At 31.0% G+C, this 16809-nt stretch overlaps 1 protein-coding gene and 1 long non-coding RNA gene across 5 annotated transcripts; both read right to left on the bottom strand.

Annotated features, from left to right (window-relative positions):
* Positions 1-532: 532 nt before the first annotated feature.
* LOC109812297 (uncharacterized) lies at positions 533-3286 on the bottom strand. Its single transcript, XM_020376227.2, has 3 exons — positions 2491-3286; positions 2271-2384; positions 533-1275 (listed from the first exon to the last, which is right to left on the bottom strand). The coding sequence occupies exons 1-3, from the start codon at positions 3284-3286 to the stop codon at positions 533-535; spliced, it is 1653 nt and encodes a 550-aa protein (XP_020231816.2).
* A 4205-nt stretch (positions 3287-7491) lies between these two features.
* LOC145951769 (uncharacterized) lies at positions 7492-10381 on the bottom strand. Of its 4 annotated transcripts, none has more exons than XR_014429688.1 (5): positions 10196-10381; positions 9678-9729; positions 8960-9290; positions 8447-8640; positions 7492-7797 (listed from the first exon to the last, which is right to left on the bottom strand). It is a non-coding gene; the product is annotated as an uncharacterized LOC145951769 (long non-coding RNA). The 4 variants fall into 4 exon arrangements; XR_014429689.1 differs by having other exon boundaries at positions 9678-9712; positions 10196-10380; XR_014429690.1 differs by lacking the exon at positions 9678-9729 and having other exon boundaries at positions 8960-9152; positions 9225-9290; positions 10196-10380.
* Positions 10382-16809: the final 6428 nt, after the last annotated feature.

Raw genomic sequence — 16809 nt, 5'->3', positions numbered from 1 at the left:
AAATTCTGAAGTATTGCATGAAGGAGTGTCAGCTGGGCAGTGAAGAGAACATGTGGTGGACATTAGAGTGGTGATAGGCTTGGCATTTTCTATGTTGTTGGAGTGGAGTAGGTTTCAGATATAGTTATGTTGGGTGAGAAACACGCCACTGTCTGTGGGTATGAATTCTATCCCAAGAAAATGTGTTGGTGCACCGAAATTTTTAAGGGAGAATTTTTGTGCCAAGGCTTTTTGAAACTATGTGAGGAATTGGCAATTATTTCCTGTGAGAAGCAAATCATCCACATAAACCAGAAAATAGGCAATGACATTATCATGATGATATACAAACAATGATGTATCAGAGCGAGCATTGGTAAATCCATATGATAGGAGAAAAGCTTTAAGAGATTGGTACCAAACTCGTAGGGCTTGTTTGAGCCCATAAAGAGATTTCTTGAGCTTGCAAACATAGTTAGGATTTTGTGGGTGGATAAATCCGTATGGTTGAGACATATAGATGTCTTCTGAGAGTGAGCCACGGAGAAATGCATTATTTATATCCATATGTGACAGACCAGCCGCGAGATAATGCTAAGCAAAGCACAATTCGAACTGTTTGAGGTTTTATAACAGGACTAAATGTGTCAAAGTAGTCCACACCTAGTTTTTGATTGAAACCCTTAGCAACTAGCCTTGCTTTGTAGCGAGAAATAGAGCCATCTAGGTTTCTTTTAATCCTGAAAATCCACTTGCAACCAATCACATTAAATTTAGATTTGGGAGGAATGAGAGTCCATGTGTTGTTAGCCATGAGGACATTGAATTCATCACTCATTGTCGCCTTCCATTCAGGAATTTTGATTGCTTTAGAGGGGCAGGTTGGTTCAATAAAGGGTGGCAAAGGAAACCGACTGATGGCATTGACTTGCTTGGGCTTGAAAATACCATTCTTTGATCGAGTCACCATTGGATGGTGGGAAGTGACTTTGTCCGAGGGAGCTTCTGCTGTTGAAGAAGTAGGAGAGGACACATGATTTTCAGAGCTAAGTTCTGTTTGGGGAAGTGAGGATATTTGGTGATTGGCTTGAAATGAGGTAGAAGTGTTTTTTTTAGAGATATTTGGGGAGGGTGTTGGTGGTGCCAAAAGGTTTGGTAGTTGATTTGCTGGAGGCGGAGAGTTTATGGTAGGTCTATATTTGAATAGTTCAAAATTTGTTGCAATTGAATGGTTTGAGTTTAAAATTGATGAAAGGGATGAATTAGTGGGTGGTGGGACAAGGAATGGAAATATGTCTTCAACAAATTGAACATGATGAGAGGTGTACAATTTGTGAGTAATTAAGCTATAGCAGTGATATGCACTTTGTGAAAAACTATAACCAAGGAAGACACATGGCTGTGATTTGTGTTCAAGTTTATTTGAATTATATGATGCTAGTCAAGGGTAGCAAAGGCAACCAAAGGTTCTGAGTTTTGTGTAGTTTGGAGATTGATTAAAAAGATTTTGAAGTGGAGATTCCATTTTTAAGCTTGGAGTGGGAAGTCTATTTATTAAATAGGCTGCAGTTTGTAGGGCATAGGACCAGAACTTTTATGGGAGAGAGGCATGGTGAATGAGGCATCGAGCAGTTTCAACCAAATGACAGTGTTTTCTTTCTAAGAGACCATTATGTTCAGAAGTGTATGGTGGTGTGGTTAAGTGAGAGATGCCATTTTGTTGGAGAAAAGGCCTTAGTTTTAGATATTCTCTTCCATTGTCAGAATATATTGTTTTAATTTTAGTGTTAAGTTGATTCTCAACTAGAAACTTAAATACTGGAAAAACAGTAGAGACATCTGACTTGTGTTTCAAAGGATACAACCACACATACTTTGAAAAATGATATATGAAAATAACATAATAAGAATGACCACTTATTGATGGAATCGGGGGTGGTCCCCACACATCAGAATAAACAATTTCAAGTGGTTTATTGCTAGACAAAGATGATTTATGAAAATAAAGCTTATGACTTTTATTTTGAAGACAATCAGTTCAACGTTTATTTGAAGACATAAAAGGTAATTTGTTGGTTTTAAGAGCATGATGAAGGACACGGTTGTCAAATCCTTGACCTCGAAATGAGAAGGAAAGAATTCAATGGTCACAACATTAGTTTGACACAATTGTGATACAGAAACAAGATTTTGTGTGATGTGTGGAACATATAAAACACCAGATAAATGAAGTTGTTTGGATTTTGTAGGAAGACAAGTAGAACCATAGGATTTAATAGGTAAAGACTTACCATCAGCTACTAGAAGATGATCACGTTCAGTAGCATCATGAGATAAATTGAGATTGGCTAAGTCATGAGTAACGTGATGATTGGCTAAGTCATGAGTAACGTGATGAGAGGCTCCTGAATCAAGTGGCCAAGTAGAATCGGCATTGGCAGATTTTTGATCATGATATCCATAAGATGATATGTTTCTTTTGTAACTTGAAACATTACTTTGCATTGTGACCACGCTTGTCACAGAATTGGCACACCATAATATTTTCTGCTGAGTCAAAGGTAGCTTTGCGGGGCATTGTAGGTGGTCCTCTTGGAAACCTTCCTTGATTAGAAGGCATGGAGCTTTTGTTAGCAAGATTAGCAGTAGTTGGAACGGATGAGTGGATGAGTTCCTCTCGATTAAGAAATATCTCAAAATCCACAAGTTTATCAAACAATTCATCAAACTGTAGAGGTGAATCAAGGGTACAGATAGAAGCACTGAATTCACGGAATGTTGGACCAAGACCATTGAGTGCAGCAATAACAAGATCAATGTCATCCACTGGATGCCCAATGAGGGCAAGCTCATCAGCAATTGAACGTATATTACGCAGGTAATCATGGACACTAGACGTGCCTTTAGTTATGGAGGAAAGTCTTTCTTTGAGAGACATGATTCTAGCATGGGATCTGTTAGCATAGGCTTTCTGCAATTTCTGCCATGCACCAGTAGAGGAAGTCGTAGAAGACACAACAATTTGTGCGTCTGGACTATAGGAACCTAACAAAGCAAGAGACACATGGTTGTCTTGGCGACACCAGAATTTATAGGCCGGATTAGGTTGAGATGCATCACCGGAACCAGTTGTTTTGGAAGAGCATGGCGTGTCTCCATTGGCATAACCTTCTAAATTGTTGGCTTGAAGAAGATGCATGATTTTTTTATACCAGATGGGGTACTTGGAGGCATTAAGTTTAATTGGAAGATTGGAAGCAAAGTTAAATTCAACAAGTTTTGAATCAGAGTTTGTTGAGGAAGCCATGGAAAAAGAAGGATCGATTCTACTGTTAAGCAAAAAAAAGAGCTCTGTTATACCATGTAGAAACAGTATAATTGGATGTTTTCAAATCTATTTCAAATTAGTACCGATACATCAATAAATAGAGTTAATCTCTAACTGAATGAGTTTGACTAATAACAATTCTGTTAGACTATTAACAATTCTGTTAGAATAACAATTCTATTTAAGATAACAAGGAATTTGTTGGTTAGCTAAGAGATAACTCCTATACAACTTAATTAGCTTTATAAATGACATGAGACAAATCCCCACCAACAAAAATAAAGGAGATAACACTCTCAACTAGGTTAAAACACGCATGATGAGTGGCAACACCCCATTGAAGCATATTTATAGCACTTAAAGAATCAGACTTAATAATAAAATGTTTTTACCTTTTATTCCATGAAAGAGCAACTTAAATAAAATTATCCACAATTTTTCTAGTAACATTGAGTAAAACCCAATATTAACAGCAAAAGGGAATACAATTGCTCATTTGTGATCACGAAATACATTATCAACAGAAGACTTCCTAGAAATTAAATTTAGTGAAGTATCACAATTCAATTTAAACCATCCACGAGGTGGGAGATTCCACCAAATCGATGGAGAAATATTAGCGGCACAACCACTCTTAATCAACCCAACAAATTGACCGTAGGTACTCACTATGGTCCCAAACTAGCCCAAAATTGCGTTCTAACTGTAAGAGGGCTCATAACCAAAATTTGGGAAACAAATTGGTTTCTACTATATATAATACAAGGCATAACTATAATACAAGACATAACGTAACTACAAAGATAAGAGTGCAACAATTACCATCAACTAAAGACTTGTCACACGTATTTCTTAACAACCAAATGTATAAATCTTGACTAAAGAACATTGATAGGATTTTGAGACAAGCGCTTCAATTCACTATAATATAGAAATTAAATATGGGTTGTCAAACCTTAAAGACTTCAAAGATAGTTACAATTTATGATATCCTAGTAAAAGCTTGAAATATAAAGATTCACAAATGTTATAAACATGATGTTGTTCATATTTTGATATTGGAATTATAAAAAGGTAACAACAAAAAAATAGTAAAACTAAAAGATAATAGTATGTAATTCTATTGGAATTGAGTTTGACCAATCCCACCCTTATATTCTCCTAAGATCATCTATATATGATTTCCACCATCCAATGTTATGGAGTTCATTAAAGTCATTCCAAATGAATTTCTTGCATTTAGAAATTTTAAAGAGTCTAACTCAATAAACGATTCCTCTATTTATCAAATTTGAAACCTTGCATTAAGTTTAAGAACTTGTTCAACTAACAACTCTAAATCTATTCTTAGTCTTTAAAATTGTTAGGTGACCTGGTTCAAAACTAGATTTAGAAAATGTTTTCTAACCAAAATCCAAATCAAAGATCAAAGATGAGTGATCAAGTCACCTTAGTATTAAGAATAGAATCAATATATTATCATATATATAAATCAAAAGGAGTACATAACAGTTTGATGGATTGTTCAACCCCAACAAAAAGAAAAGTTAGCCACTCATGGTGATGAGAGCTAATCCAAAATACATGGAGAAGGAGTAGAAGAAAGAAATAAAGATCCTAGAACCCTCATTCCTAGCTGATTCTTAAACTCCTTGCTTGCTTTGTAATTTTCGCTCAAGTCTTTGTGGTTCTCTCCTTTTTTTCTCCTCCTAAATCTTTATATATGTGCAGCAAAATAAAAAAGAGTATGGAGGAGAGAGAGTAAGCCACTTAGCCCTAGTCTAAACAATTGAGCGATTTGTAGGATTTTTCATGGTGAAGCAACTTCAATAGCTGAGCCCTTTTGAATCCGCTAAACCCTTGGGAATCCAAAAATCTGCACCCTTCTAGAGCCAATCTGTTCAGCCCTTTCAAAATGACTTAATGGTTTAACCTCTACTTCAAATCTCGCTCTCTACCTTTGAAGGGCTTAGTCTTTTCAAAAGGGCTCAACCCTTTTCTAAACACCTAATCGGATTGGAGTTTTTTGAGACTTTGGATATTCATTGAACCCTACAAGATATAAAACAAAGAGTTTAAGTAAAATTTTCATCAACTCTTTATAAACTAACTAATTTAAACAACTCCTTTGAATTTTGTACTAGTTTAAGGGTAAAACATAAATTTCTTTCAAAACTAGTTAGATAAGTGTCAAAAGAGTTAAGTCATTTAGGTTAAATTGTCACTTATCAAACACTTGATACTTGTGTTTAGGAACCACCATGCACATACTTTTAGGCCAGAGCATAGCTTCTAAATGTGTGATCAATACTCTCAAGCTCTACCCCACAACACATACAAGAAGAAACATTGGTTAGATAGCTAGAACACCACACTTCATTCGTCAACAATGCCTTAGCAGCAATTTTCCATACAAGAATTCAAACCTATTTAGGGCATTGCCATCCCCAAATCACCACATGTGGAGGGTCACCCCTCCCCCCATTGATCCATAAGTCAAGTTTGCATACATAAAAGAGATTGAAAGCACATCATCAATAGTCCCCTTCCATGACACAATGTCCACACCACGCAACACATTAGGGGGGATGAACCATGCAAGGCAGAACCAAGCCTAGAAGGAAGGAATCAATAATCTAAAAATTCCAGTCCCTTGGCTCAATAATAAATTAATATATTGTTTTAAGAAGTAAGTCCCTTAGGATCCCCCTTAACACTTCTTAAAACAAACTCCTACAACCTAATACCCAAGCATCCTGCAAAAACTTAACCAACTCGCTATTACTAATATTCCATGAGAGCATATGCAATAACTAGTCTAAAATACCACACAAGCCTCGCTAAAATTCAAGCCATACCAATTTTTATCAATGAAGGGGATCATAGAATCTCCATATTGATATTTGGCTCTAATTACTTACACCCAAAGTGCATCCATCCTTGTACACAGTTGCCAACCGTACTTCATCATAAATACATTATTAAAATCTTTTGTTAAACTCAACCCCAATCCCCAACAGCTTTGGGTTTGCACACATTATCCTAGTAGAGCATGTTTTTGCCATTGCACTTATTTTGCTTGTCATATGCATACTGCTCAATTTTGAGCAACTCAAAATTTGCTTGTTATGCTTTCAAAGTAGAGCAATGGGTCACCGGTCCACTTAGCCCACCACGAGTTATTCAATCAACTCAACTTTTGATGAGTTTATAAAAGATGAACACACTTCAACTCACCATAGGTTAGCTCACTTCAATAAAAATATTATAAATATTATTAAACTTAATACAAAAAATTACCTTTTATAGTATTGTATCTCAAAATTAAAAACTATGTTAATAATATGACCAAAAAATTGTAAAAAATGTAGATATCAACCACAATCAATTTAACCAACTTATAATATTACATAATATCAAAATAGTGAAATAAAATATTAAAAATAATATCAAATTGATACTAATGAACCTCTATATATATAAAATATGAATGACTATCTTGCACAAGAATGTTTTTAAAGAGTTTTTTTTAATGAGAAGGTTTTTAGAAATTCTTTTTAACTTCACATTGTAACACACTACAAGAAAATTGCGAATTAGAGAGGGAAAGATCCCTCGCAAATCCCTCGCAAATCCCTCGCTAAACAGAATAGCGAGGGAGTAGCGAGGGATTTGCGAGGGATCATTCCCTCGCTAAATTCAAGTCGCTAATTAGCGACGGATACATATCCCTCGCAAATTCCCTCGCTAAATTCCTTCGCTTTTCCCTCGCAACCAGCTTCGCTAGTCTGTCGCAAATTTGTGCCGCTAATTCTTCGCTCCCGCCTCGCAAATGTAGAACCTAAATTCCCTCGCAAATATGTCCTTCGCTAATCCCTCGCTAATCCCTCGCAAATATGTCCTTCGCAAATCCCTCGCTAAACCCTCGCAAATATGTCCCTCGCTAAACCCTCGCAAATATGTCCTTCACAAATCTCTCGCTAATCCCACGCAAATCCATCAAAGCATATGGATTGAGTTCCCTCGCGAATACCACGCTAATCCCTCGCTAACATCTTGCGAAACCTTCCTAATTTATCTATATATATACATTATTCTCTCATGAATCCCTGTAGATATGCCACTTAATTTGATATTTTAAATAAATCTAAATCAACTACATAATTATTAAAAACTAGAAAAAGTAGTCACAGTCATCAGCATTTGATTACTCTAAATTTATGTATTTTAACAAATGTGAATTGTATAGCCCAACCACTAAATGCTTCATATGAAAAATTTCCAATGGCAGCTTTCAGTTCCGTATGGATCTACCACAACCTGAATACTACACCACCATAAGATAAGACTATAAGACTAATCAAGTTATTGATCTTCGTCTTCACTATCCTCTTGATGTTCTCCATCTTGATCTTCTTCATCGTCACTACCTTCTTCATCTTCTTCACCTTGCATCTCATCGTCACTTTTTTCTTTGCCACCAACTTTTCCTAACAGGGAAGTGTAAGAGCATTAGAACTGTTAGCACAGGCAGAAGAGTTTTGAGGGAAGTCTGTACAAAGAACACGTAGTTTGTTAACAAAAGATGTAGGCAATTGGAGAATTCAAGATCAAAATAAAATAAGCCAAGGGGCCAAAGCAACGAACAAGGGAGAAGAGGAGAAGAAAGAAAAATGAATTAACTTATGAGAGTTGTAAAGGAAGTAAGGACTTCTACAGGATATATGCAATTGAGATCAGAAGATCAGCAATCTCTACTACCAGAATGCTAACAAGAACGAAAACTTTAATGAATATGATCTCTATGAGCATCAATGAAATATGTATGTATAATGAAAAGGTGCTTATGGATTTGGTACTTATGATTCATGATATGATACACATTGATGCATAGCTCAAAATAATCATCTGTAACAAGGAAACAAAATTCCAGGAGAAAGTTTTTTTATCCTGTTCTACATGAAAATAGTTTATTGCCATTGGTCCATCTCTAATTGTTTATTCAATAATAGCTCAAATGAACTTCTATTCACATCCGTGCCTTTAATGAATTTAGACTGTTAACTATATTTGTGGCTTTAATGGATTTTTCAATAAAAATAAGTAAATTACTCAAAGTCAAATTGTAGGATGATATACCATATTCACTGAAGAGAACTTCACCCGAACACAGACCCTTCTCAATTTTAACTAGTTGAAGAGTCATCCTAGGTCCAACCTCTTGCAGTTTGACAACACTTTTTGTAGAAGCACGATTAACTCTACCAATATTGCTAGATAAAGTCACTGTTGCTGCTTCTTCATCAGCTTCACTTTCTGATCCATAGCCAGCCCTTAAAATCACAAGTGAAATAAAATGAGAAGGGGGGAAATGGCATGATAAATTATTTTGCATAGATCACCCAATTTTAGTTAATTTCTGAACTACTTTGTTCTTAAGCTGATAACTGCTTCTCATGTACAAGTAAAATACAAGAGTTCAGGAAATATTTCACTACTATATATAATTTTTAATTATTACATTGTGATTTTCAACAATTTGCATAAAGAAAAAATTACAGCACTTCAACCAACAATTTTCAGTTTAAAAACTAGTTCTATATGAAGTGATGCACCTCATTGCGAGGAAAGAAATTAATACAAGGTGTAAACCTGGCTTCCTAGTTGATTTTGTGCCTGCTTTTTGGGGTAAGAAAACTCCAGTGCCACATGATCCTTGCCCAGAGACTAAGAAAACAGCTTGCATCCCAGGCCCACCTGTCGCATGTTTCGACCTTTGATATGATGATCTTGCCCATGGAATATATGATACCTACCAAAACTTCTACGCAAACATTGCACCTTGCTGTCTCTCCAGCAGCCACAATTAACCAGAGGCAGAGAGTGATCAATTGAATGAAATTGCTTAGAACAGTACCTGTAACTGTGGTTCCCTGTGGTAGCCTTGTTGCTTCTGTCTTTGGTGGTGGTTCTTCATATTCACCTGTAGAAAATTCCAACATGTAAAACCAATTCAAAACTCAAATTACCATAGATTATGTTATTATTAAATATTAATCAAATTACCTAAAATAGTAAAATCCGATCTGTGAAGCCAAATGCACATGCACTATATCAATTCAATCAAACATATGACTTAAAAAATATAACACTAATCAGCACAACTATATGTTAATCTCAGATTATAATGAAGCGACCCAGTTGCATATTTGGAATATTTTTCTTCAATTTTTAATATTATAATATTATAATTTTTCTTCAATTTCTAATATTATAATGCAATTTATGATATTTACTCATCACTTGCTATTAGGTGCAGACACGTGATTAAAAAATCATGAGAAAGAATCAAAGTAAATAGATTATAAACCTTTATAAGGAATATAACTGGTCCTCGTAAGATTCCTGCAAGTTGAAGAATACTATGAAGGAAGCGAAGTTTGTTAGATTGAAAACCAAAGAGCAAAAGGAAATAATTGGTTTAATTAATTTTATTTTATTTAAAATTAAATATATAACTAATTTAATGTAATTTTGTAAGTTTATCTAATTTGCCCGAACTAAATAACAAAGCATGCATGCTGAAGAATAATGAAAGACAAAATAAAAGAATCTCGATCAAGCATTTCTACGAACAGTTAGAGTGCAAAATGCAGAATTATAGATATGCAAAATATGGAAAGGGTTAGGAGTTTAACTAATTCAAATAAAATTTAAGCAGAAACCCAAAACATGAACACACATCAAATTTACAAGCATTTATCAGTTTAGATAATGGTAGAAAATAAATATATCAATCATCAAAATTTATAAGAGTTATTTTAGCATGAGCGGCGCGAAGCTCCATATGCTAAAGCGCGCGATGCGTAGGTGTGAGGAAGCAGTTACCGTTTTGAGCGTGGTGGGGTTGGAGTCTGAGACGGTGGAGATGAGCGCGATTTACTCGTGCAGTGGAAGGCCCACGCTGATGAGTTTAGGCGCCGTGCGTTTTGGCGATTTGTACGGTACCTTTCACCGAGTTCATCTTTCACCTTCCACCTTTGAAAAAGTAATTTCACTCATAGGGTTTAGGAGGGAAACTAAAAAAATATGGTACTAACAACTCTTTTTTCATTTATTTTATATAAGTATAAAAAATATTAGTTAATATAATTTTTTAAACATATTATATTATTAAATATAAATATTTTAAATTTTTTATTTGATAAATTTAAATAATTTTTATCTTTATAAATGAAATTAATTTAAACTATAATTAAAATTAATAATAAGCTAAATAGAAATAATACGAATAAAAATATACAAAAAGATATATTATTATAATTTTAATATCATATTATTTTAAATTCCAAAATAATATTAAAAAATATAAATATAAAAAAAATTATACATAGTAATAAGTTGCTGTTTTAGTTTTAAAAATAATAAAGTATTGGTATTTGAAAAAAATTTAAAATACATTAAAAATGAAGTGAAATATTTACTCTATGCAATTAGTTTTGTTTTAAATCTCATATATTTATTACTTTTACCTCTTACAATATTAATATTACTTTTATTTTGAATACTTTTAAATAAAAAAATTAAATTAAGTTGATTAAAATTTTTATAATTCAAACTACTGAAACGAATATTACTTAATATGATACGTGTTTTATATTTTTTTTCGGAGAAAAGGTAAGTGTATTTTTTTCTTCACATAATCATGCAATATTTATTAGTTATAGAAAATCCATTAGTAGTAAAATAAATACTTTAAAAAGTAGTATTTCTTTTAACAAAATTTTATTTAAGAATTATTTATATATGATATAAATGTACTAAAATTACAATTGTATAAAAATATAATAATATTTAGAACAAAAAACTTATAAAAACGAAAATTAATTTAAGCTAAATATTAATTTAGAGTTTTTTAATGTTGATCCTTCCAATTTTTTAAAATTATTTTTAATCCTTATAGGATTATCCTTTCTCGATTTCAATCTTTATAATATTTTTTTTCAAAGTTTAGTCAATATAAATTTATATTTTTTTTTCTAATTTTTAGTTGTTAGTACGAAGAACTAAAGTGAAAGAAAATTATAATATATATTTAAATAACTAAAATTTGAAAAATGCATATTTATAAGGATAAAAATTTAAAGAACTAAAATTGAGAACACATGAACTTACAGAGATTAAATTCATATATAAATCAAAATAAACAAAAATATTTTAAATTATCATAATTAAGAAAATAAAACATATACGGACTAAATTCATATTGTAAACATATAAATTATATTTAAAATTTATGATGATATATATATATATATATATGTGTGTGTGTGTGTGTGTGTTTTAAAAAATATATATGAGTGAAAATTCAGTTACTTCAAAAGTAACTCTTAAAAGAGTTATTTAATGAATGTAATTACATCATATATTAAATTTCTTATTCAATAAATTAAGTCTAAAAATTTGTATATATACTTTATCTTTTAATCAATAGTTTTATTTAATAGATAATGTTAGATAATACTTAATAATTTTTAAAATTAATATTAGATAATATTTAATAATTTTAAAAATATTTTTAAATATTCAATAATTAAAAAAAATGAAGAGATAACAAATAAGATAAAATATATATAAGTAAAATAAAAAGAAAAAAATATGAGAAATTTCAAATTCTTACTTTTATGAGAGAATTTGAAATTATACTATTTCAAGAAATTTTACAAATACTTGAATTTCAAATTCTACTAGCAACGAAATCTCTTATTTGCGAGGGATTAGCGAAAAACCTTTTCCCTCACTAATTTGCGACGGATTTGCGAGGCATTTGCGAGGGCTATACTTATAACTCATTAGCGAGGGATTTGCGACAAGAAAACGCCCTCGCTAAATGAAAAATTCGTTTTTATATTTTGGGTCATAATTTCGCGAGGAATTTGCGAGGGCCTAAGTTCCTCGCTAAATAAGCACTAGCTTTAGCGACGAATTTGCGAGGAGATGAAGGTTGGTCGCAAAATGATCCTATTTAGCGAGGGAATTTAGCGAGGGATATAAATCCAAGCTATTTCCTCGCTAATTAGCGAGGGATTAGAGAGGGACTGTATTCCTCGCCAGTCCCTCGCTAATTAGCAAGGAAATAGCTTGGATTTATATCCCTCGCTAAATTCCCTCGCTAATCTGCGAAATTCTTGTAGTGACACCCCAAGATGCATCGTGTTGAGTGTAGGGTAGTTGGCGTCGAGTTAATGTGTATGATTAATATGTATAACTCTTATATTAGTTAATACCGATATAAATATGAGCTATGAATGAATTGAATGATGTTAAAAATGATATTGGTACATTTATGTGTATGGATCCTATGAGGGTCATGCGATGGAAAGTCTTACCCATGATGTGAACGTGTGATAATTATGAATAAATGTACAATTATAAATATGTACTTCGATAACATATGCATAAATGTTTTTATGGATACAATATGGAATACATCGTCAAGGAAGGTCTCCTTTGTGTAAAAACTTAGGGATTCATGACCTTTGAGATAGTCAGTTTCACCCTTTTCTCTTTGATGCATTCACCTCCACTACTTCCTCTTTTTGCCTCTCTTCCTCCATTACCACCTCCTCCTCCTTGCATCCCTTTTATTCCACTTCTCTTCACTTGTGCAACCACCTTCTCCGCTTATTTCCTTTGTCAAACCTAAATCGTTTGCAATAATGACAAATTCAATCACCACGCCTTTCTTCCATTAAAACATTGCATTCAAACTCCAATCAATGTTTCAGAGGTAAATAGTTAGACTTGATGAATGACTAAACATACATATTCAACTTTGTGTTTTTTATGTCAAACTTATTTTATTAGAGTTATCCTAAATTTTGCTATAAGGACTAAAAAAAATTAATAAAAAAATATAGGACTAAAATATAAATTAAGTGAAATTATAGGAGCTAAAAGATATTTAACACTTTTTTCTAATGTGAAACTTAATATGGAACTTAGGAAGTGTTTGTATTACTATCTTTAATTTTATATATAAGATTCAATTAACTAATTTACCAAAATTAAGAAATAATTAATTTAGTTGATAACAATAAATTTATTTTATATATATATATATATATATATATATATATTTCTAAAAATTATCCTTATACTATCTTTTTCTTTCTAATTTTTGTCTCTTCTATTTTATTCATATTTTTCTAAGTAATTAGAATATATGTTTTTTAAATAATTTATAATTAATATATTTTATCAAATTAAAAATACATACTTTAATTAAAGATATTTTAATTTAAAAATAATTAATGTGTAAAATAGTATGAATTAGTCTAAAAAGATAATTATACTAAATTAAATTTTATAAATATTAATTTTATATTTTATTCTTTAGCATCATATCTCGTATTTGATATTAGTATATTACTAGTATTCAATAAATGCCACATTTTTATTGGAAGAGTCAGCAAAGTCCATATTTATAACTTAGTTGTGCTTTATCTAATACGACAGCTTTTAATATTATTAATTGATATTTTAATGTTTACCGGTAAAGCGCTTCGTGACTTGCAATTTCAACGCTTGAGGTTTAGGCAACTTCTAAGTACCAACATAATTTATTTTTAATGTTTTTTTTTTCTACCTTACTATTAAAATTCTTTTATCTTTTAGTATTTTTTAAAAAGATTTACTTAGATCATTTAATGGAATTTTAAATTTGAGCTGACATTACCATTCTGATGCAATTTTGAACACTTTTCAAAACTGATTTAAACTTATGACATAATATTTAACTAAATAAAAGAAAATTAATAGAACACAACTAATGTTCAAAACAAAGTAATTATTTGTGTTATTTAATGATGAATGAGTAAATAATAATGATGAGTAAAAATTGTTGACGGTAAACATTAGAAGAAACTTTAGATATAATTTTTTAATATTATTTACTACTTTTTAATCAAAATTAACAATTTTAATAAGGAAATAATGCATCTTAAAAGTCTAAATGCATTAATTTTTTTTAAAGCTAAAAATCTATTTTGGTCCCTTATAATAATTGTTTGTTTCAATTTAGTCACATTTTTATTTTTGGTCTCAATTTGGTCCCAAATAAATTAATTAGTCTCAATTTGGTCCCTAATAAATTAATTACTTTCAATTTGGGACTTCAGTCCAAATTATTTAAACGGAGTTAACTGTGTAGCCACGTGGATGCCACGTAGATGCATAGGTGGATGCCACATGGATGCCAATTTTTTGAAAACACCTGGAACCAGAATGGTCTATTTTGAAACCAGAACGGGTCGTTCTGGTTACATTTTTGGTGTGTTAATTTTGCATCCGGAACGGCCCGTTCCAGGTGCAAAATTTACACACTAAAAGTGCAACCAGAACGGACCGTTCTGATTTCAGAACGGGCCGTTCTGGTTCCAGACTGTTAAGCATAAACGATCAATGATTATAGTTCACGATTGTGAATCATGGGAGGAAAAAGACCCAAGGTACAAAACATTTCAAACACTAAATTTGGTAATATTGTCAATGGAAATTGATAACTTCAATTGCTAAACAGTTAGGCTATACAGTGTATTATTAAGGACAATGCAATATATCACCAAAGATAATGGTAGCAGATTTTATTTCATTTCAAACTGGAGTGAACCACTTACTACCAAATTGACACTATACAGTAAATGATGAAATGACATAGTATTTTTCCTTGAAGTCATTAACGATGTACCCCAACAACAACAACCTGTTCTTGAAGAGGTAGAATATGAAGTAAAGGAAGATGATACACAGGACTAACATTTCACCACAACCATATGTAGGGACAAATCTAAGTTAATCATAGTGGGGGCACTTGCCCCCACTAAAATTTTTTTCATTCTTTTTTTTTTAATATAAAATATTAATAATTTTATAAAATATATATTATTAATTATATTTTAATTATGTTGTTATATATAATATAATAAATATATTAATAATTAATTTTATTTTATTGTTTAATTGTTTTTTATTTTGTGGTAAGTCTTGATAGATTTATTCTATTTAATAATTAATGTTCTATATCAAATTTTTAAGAATTTAATTGTTAAATTAAAAAGTTTTTCATGTATAGATCAAATTTATAAAAGATTTTAAAAATTTTAAAATCATATGATACTTCGTTAAATTAATTCAAAATAAAATATAAAATATTTTTGTTTTAAATGAATGTAAAAATTTAGAGGACACTAAAAGAAAATAAATTAATAATTTTATTATGTTTATCCTATTAATTTTTACCATTTTATTCCTCTAATTTTAAATAAGCTGCAAAAAATTATAAAGTGACACTTAAATATTTATTCAGACAGAAAGAAAAAAAGAAAAAGTTATTACTCTATTTATAAGACAATTGTATTTTGTGAAAATAAATAATTTTAAAATTTTTACCATAAAAAATATTTTTCAAAATTATTATATTTTTTTAATAAAATTAATAAAGAATATTCTATTCTCAGTCTTGGAACGGACCGTTCTGAATCCAGAACGGCTCGTTCTGGTTTCAGAACGGACCGTTCTGATGTACTGGTAGTGTGTTAATTTTGCATCTAGAACAGCCCGTTTCAGATGCAAAATTAACACACTCCGTTCTGGTTTCAGAACGGGCCGTTCTGGTTTTAGGTATTTTCACAAAATTTGGTGTCCACGTGGAATCCACGTATGCATCTACGTGGCATCCACGTGGCCAATAGTTAACTCCGTTTAAATAATTTGGACGAAAGTCCCAAATTGAAACCAATTAACTTATGAGGGACCAAATTGAAACAAAAAATAAAAGTAAGACTAAATTAAAATAAACAATTATTATAAAGGATCAAAATAGGTTTTTAGCCTTTTTTTTGTTATAACACTTTATCAATCATTAACGAGACTCCCAAAGTATTGGGAAATGTATTCATTATTATTTTAAAAAGTATATATAAAATAAAAAAAAAGTCCCCTAACCTGTATCACGTGCCCCATCAAATACTCGTGTTATAAATCTTTGATAGTAGTTTATACTCCATATTTTCATTGTGTAATTCATAAAGTAAACATAGTTAGGTATATAGTTATATACAAATAATACAATATTCTTTTCCGATCTTAAATTATCAACTTTTTATTAAGAAAAAGTTTATTTCTGAAACTTTATAAATACAAATATATTTGCATTATTACCAAATACAAATTATCTTATGTGTCACTTTTAATGTAATTATCATAACAATTAATAATTTTTAATTATAAACAATCTATGACTAGATAAATATATTGTATATTGTAAAAATTTTACGGTATATTACAATTTATAAATTTTAAAACAAAATCAGACTTTTTAAAGATAATGTATATATCTTAAAAGTATTAATTAATGTTGGGATCTTATACCTATTAGTGATAAAATATGTATAAGTGAGAAACATTTCTCAATTTGTCAATTTGTAAATTAATTGTATAAT

The sequence above is a fragment of the Cajanus cajan genome, chromosome 9 (genome assembly GCF_000230855.2).
Source record: "Cajanus cajan strain Asha chromosome 9, NIPB_CcT2T_4, whole genome shotgun sequence".
Lineage (NCBI taxonomy): Eukaryota > Viridiplantae > Streptophyta > Magnoliopsida > Fabales > Fabaceae > Cajanus > Cajanus cajan.
This window is presented reverse-complemented; position numbering and strand designations above follow the sequence as displayed.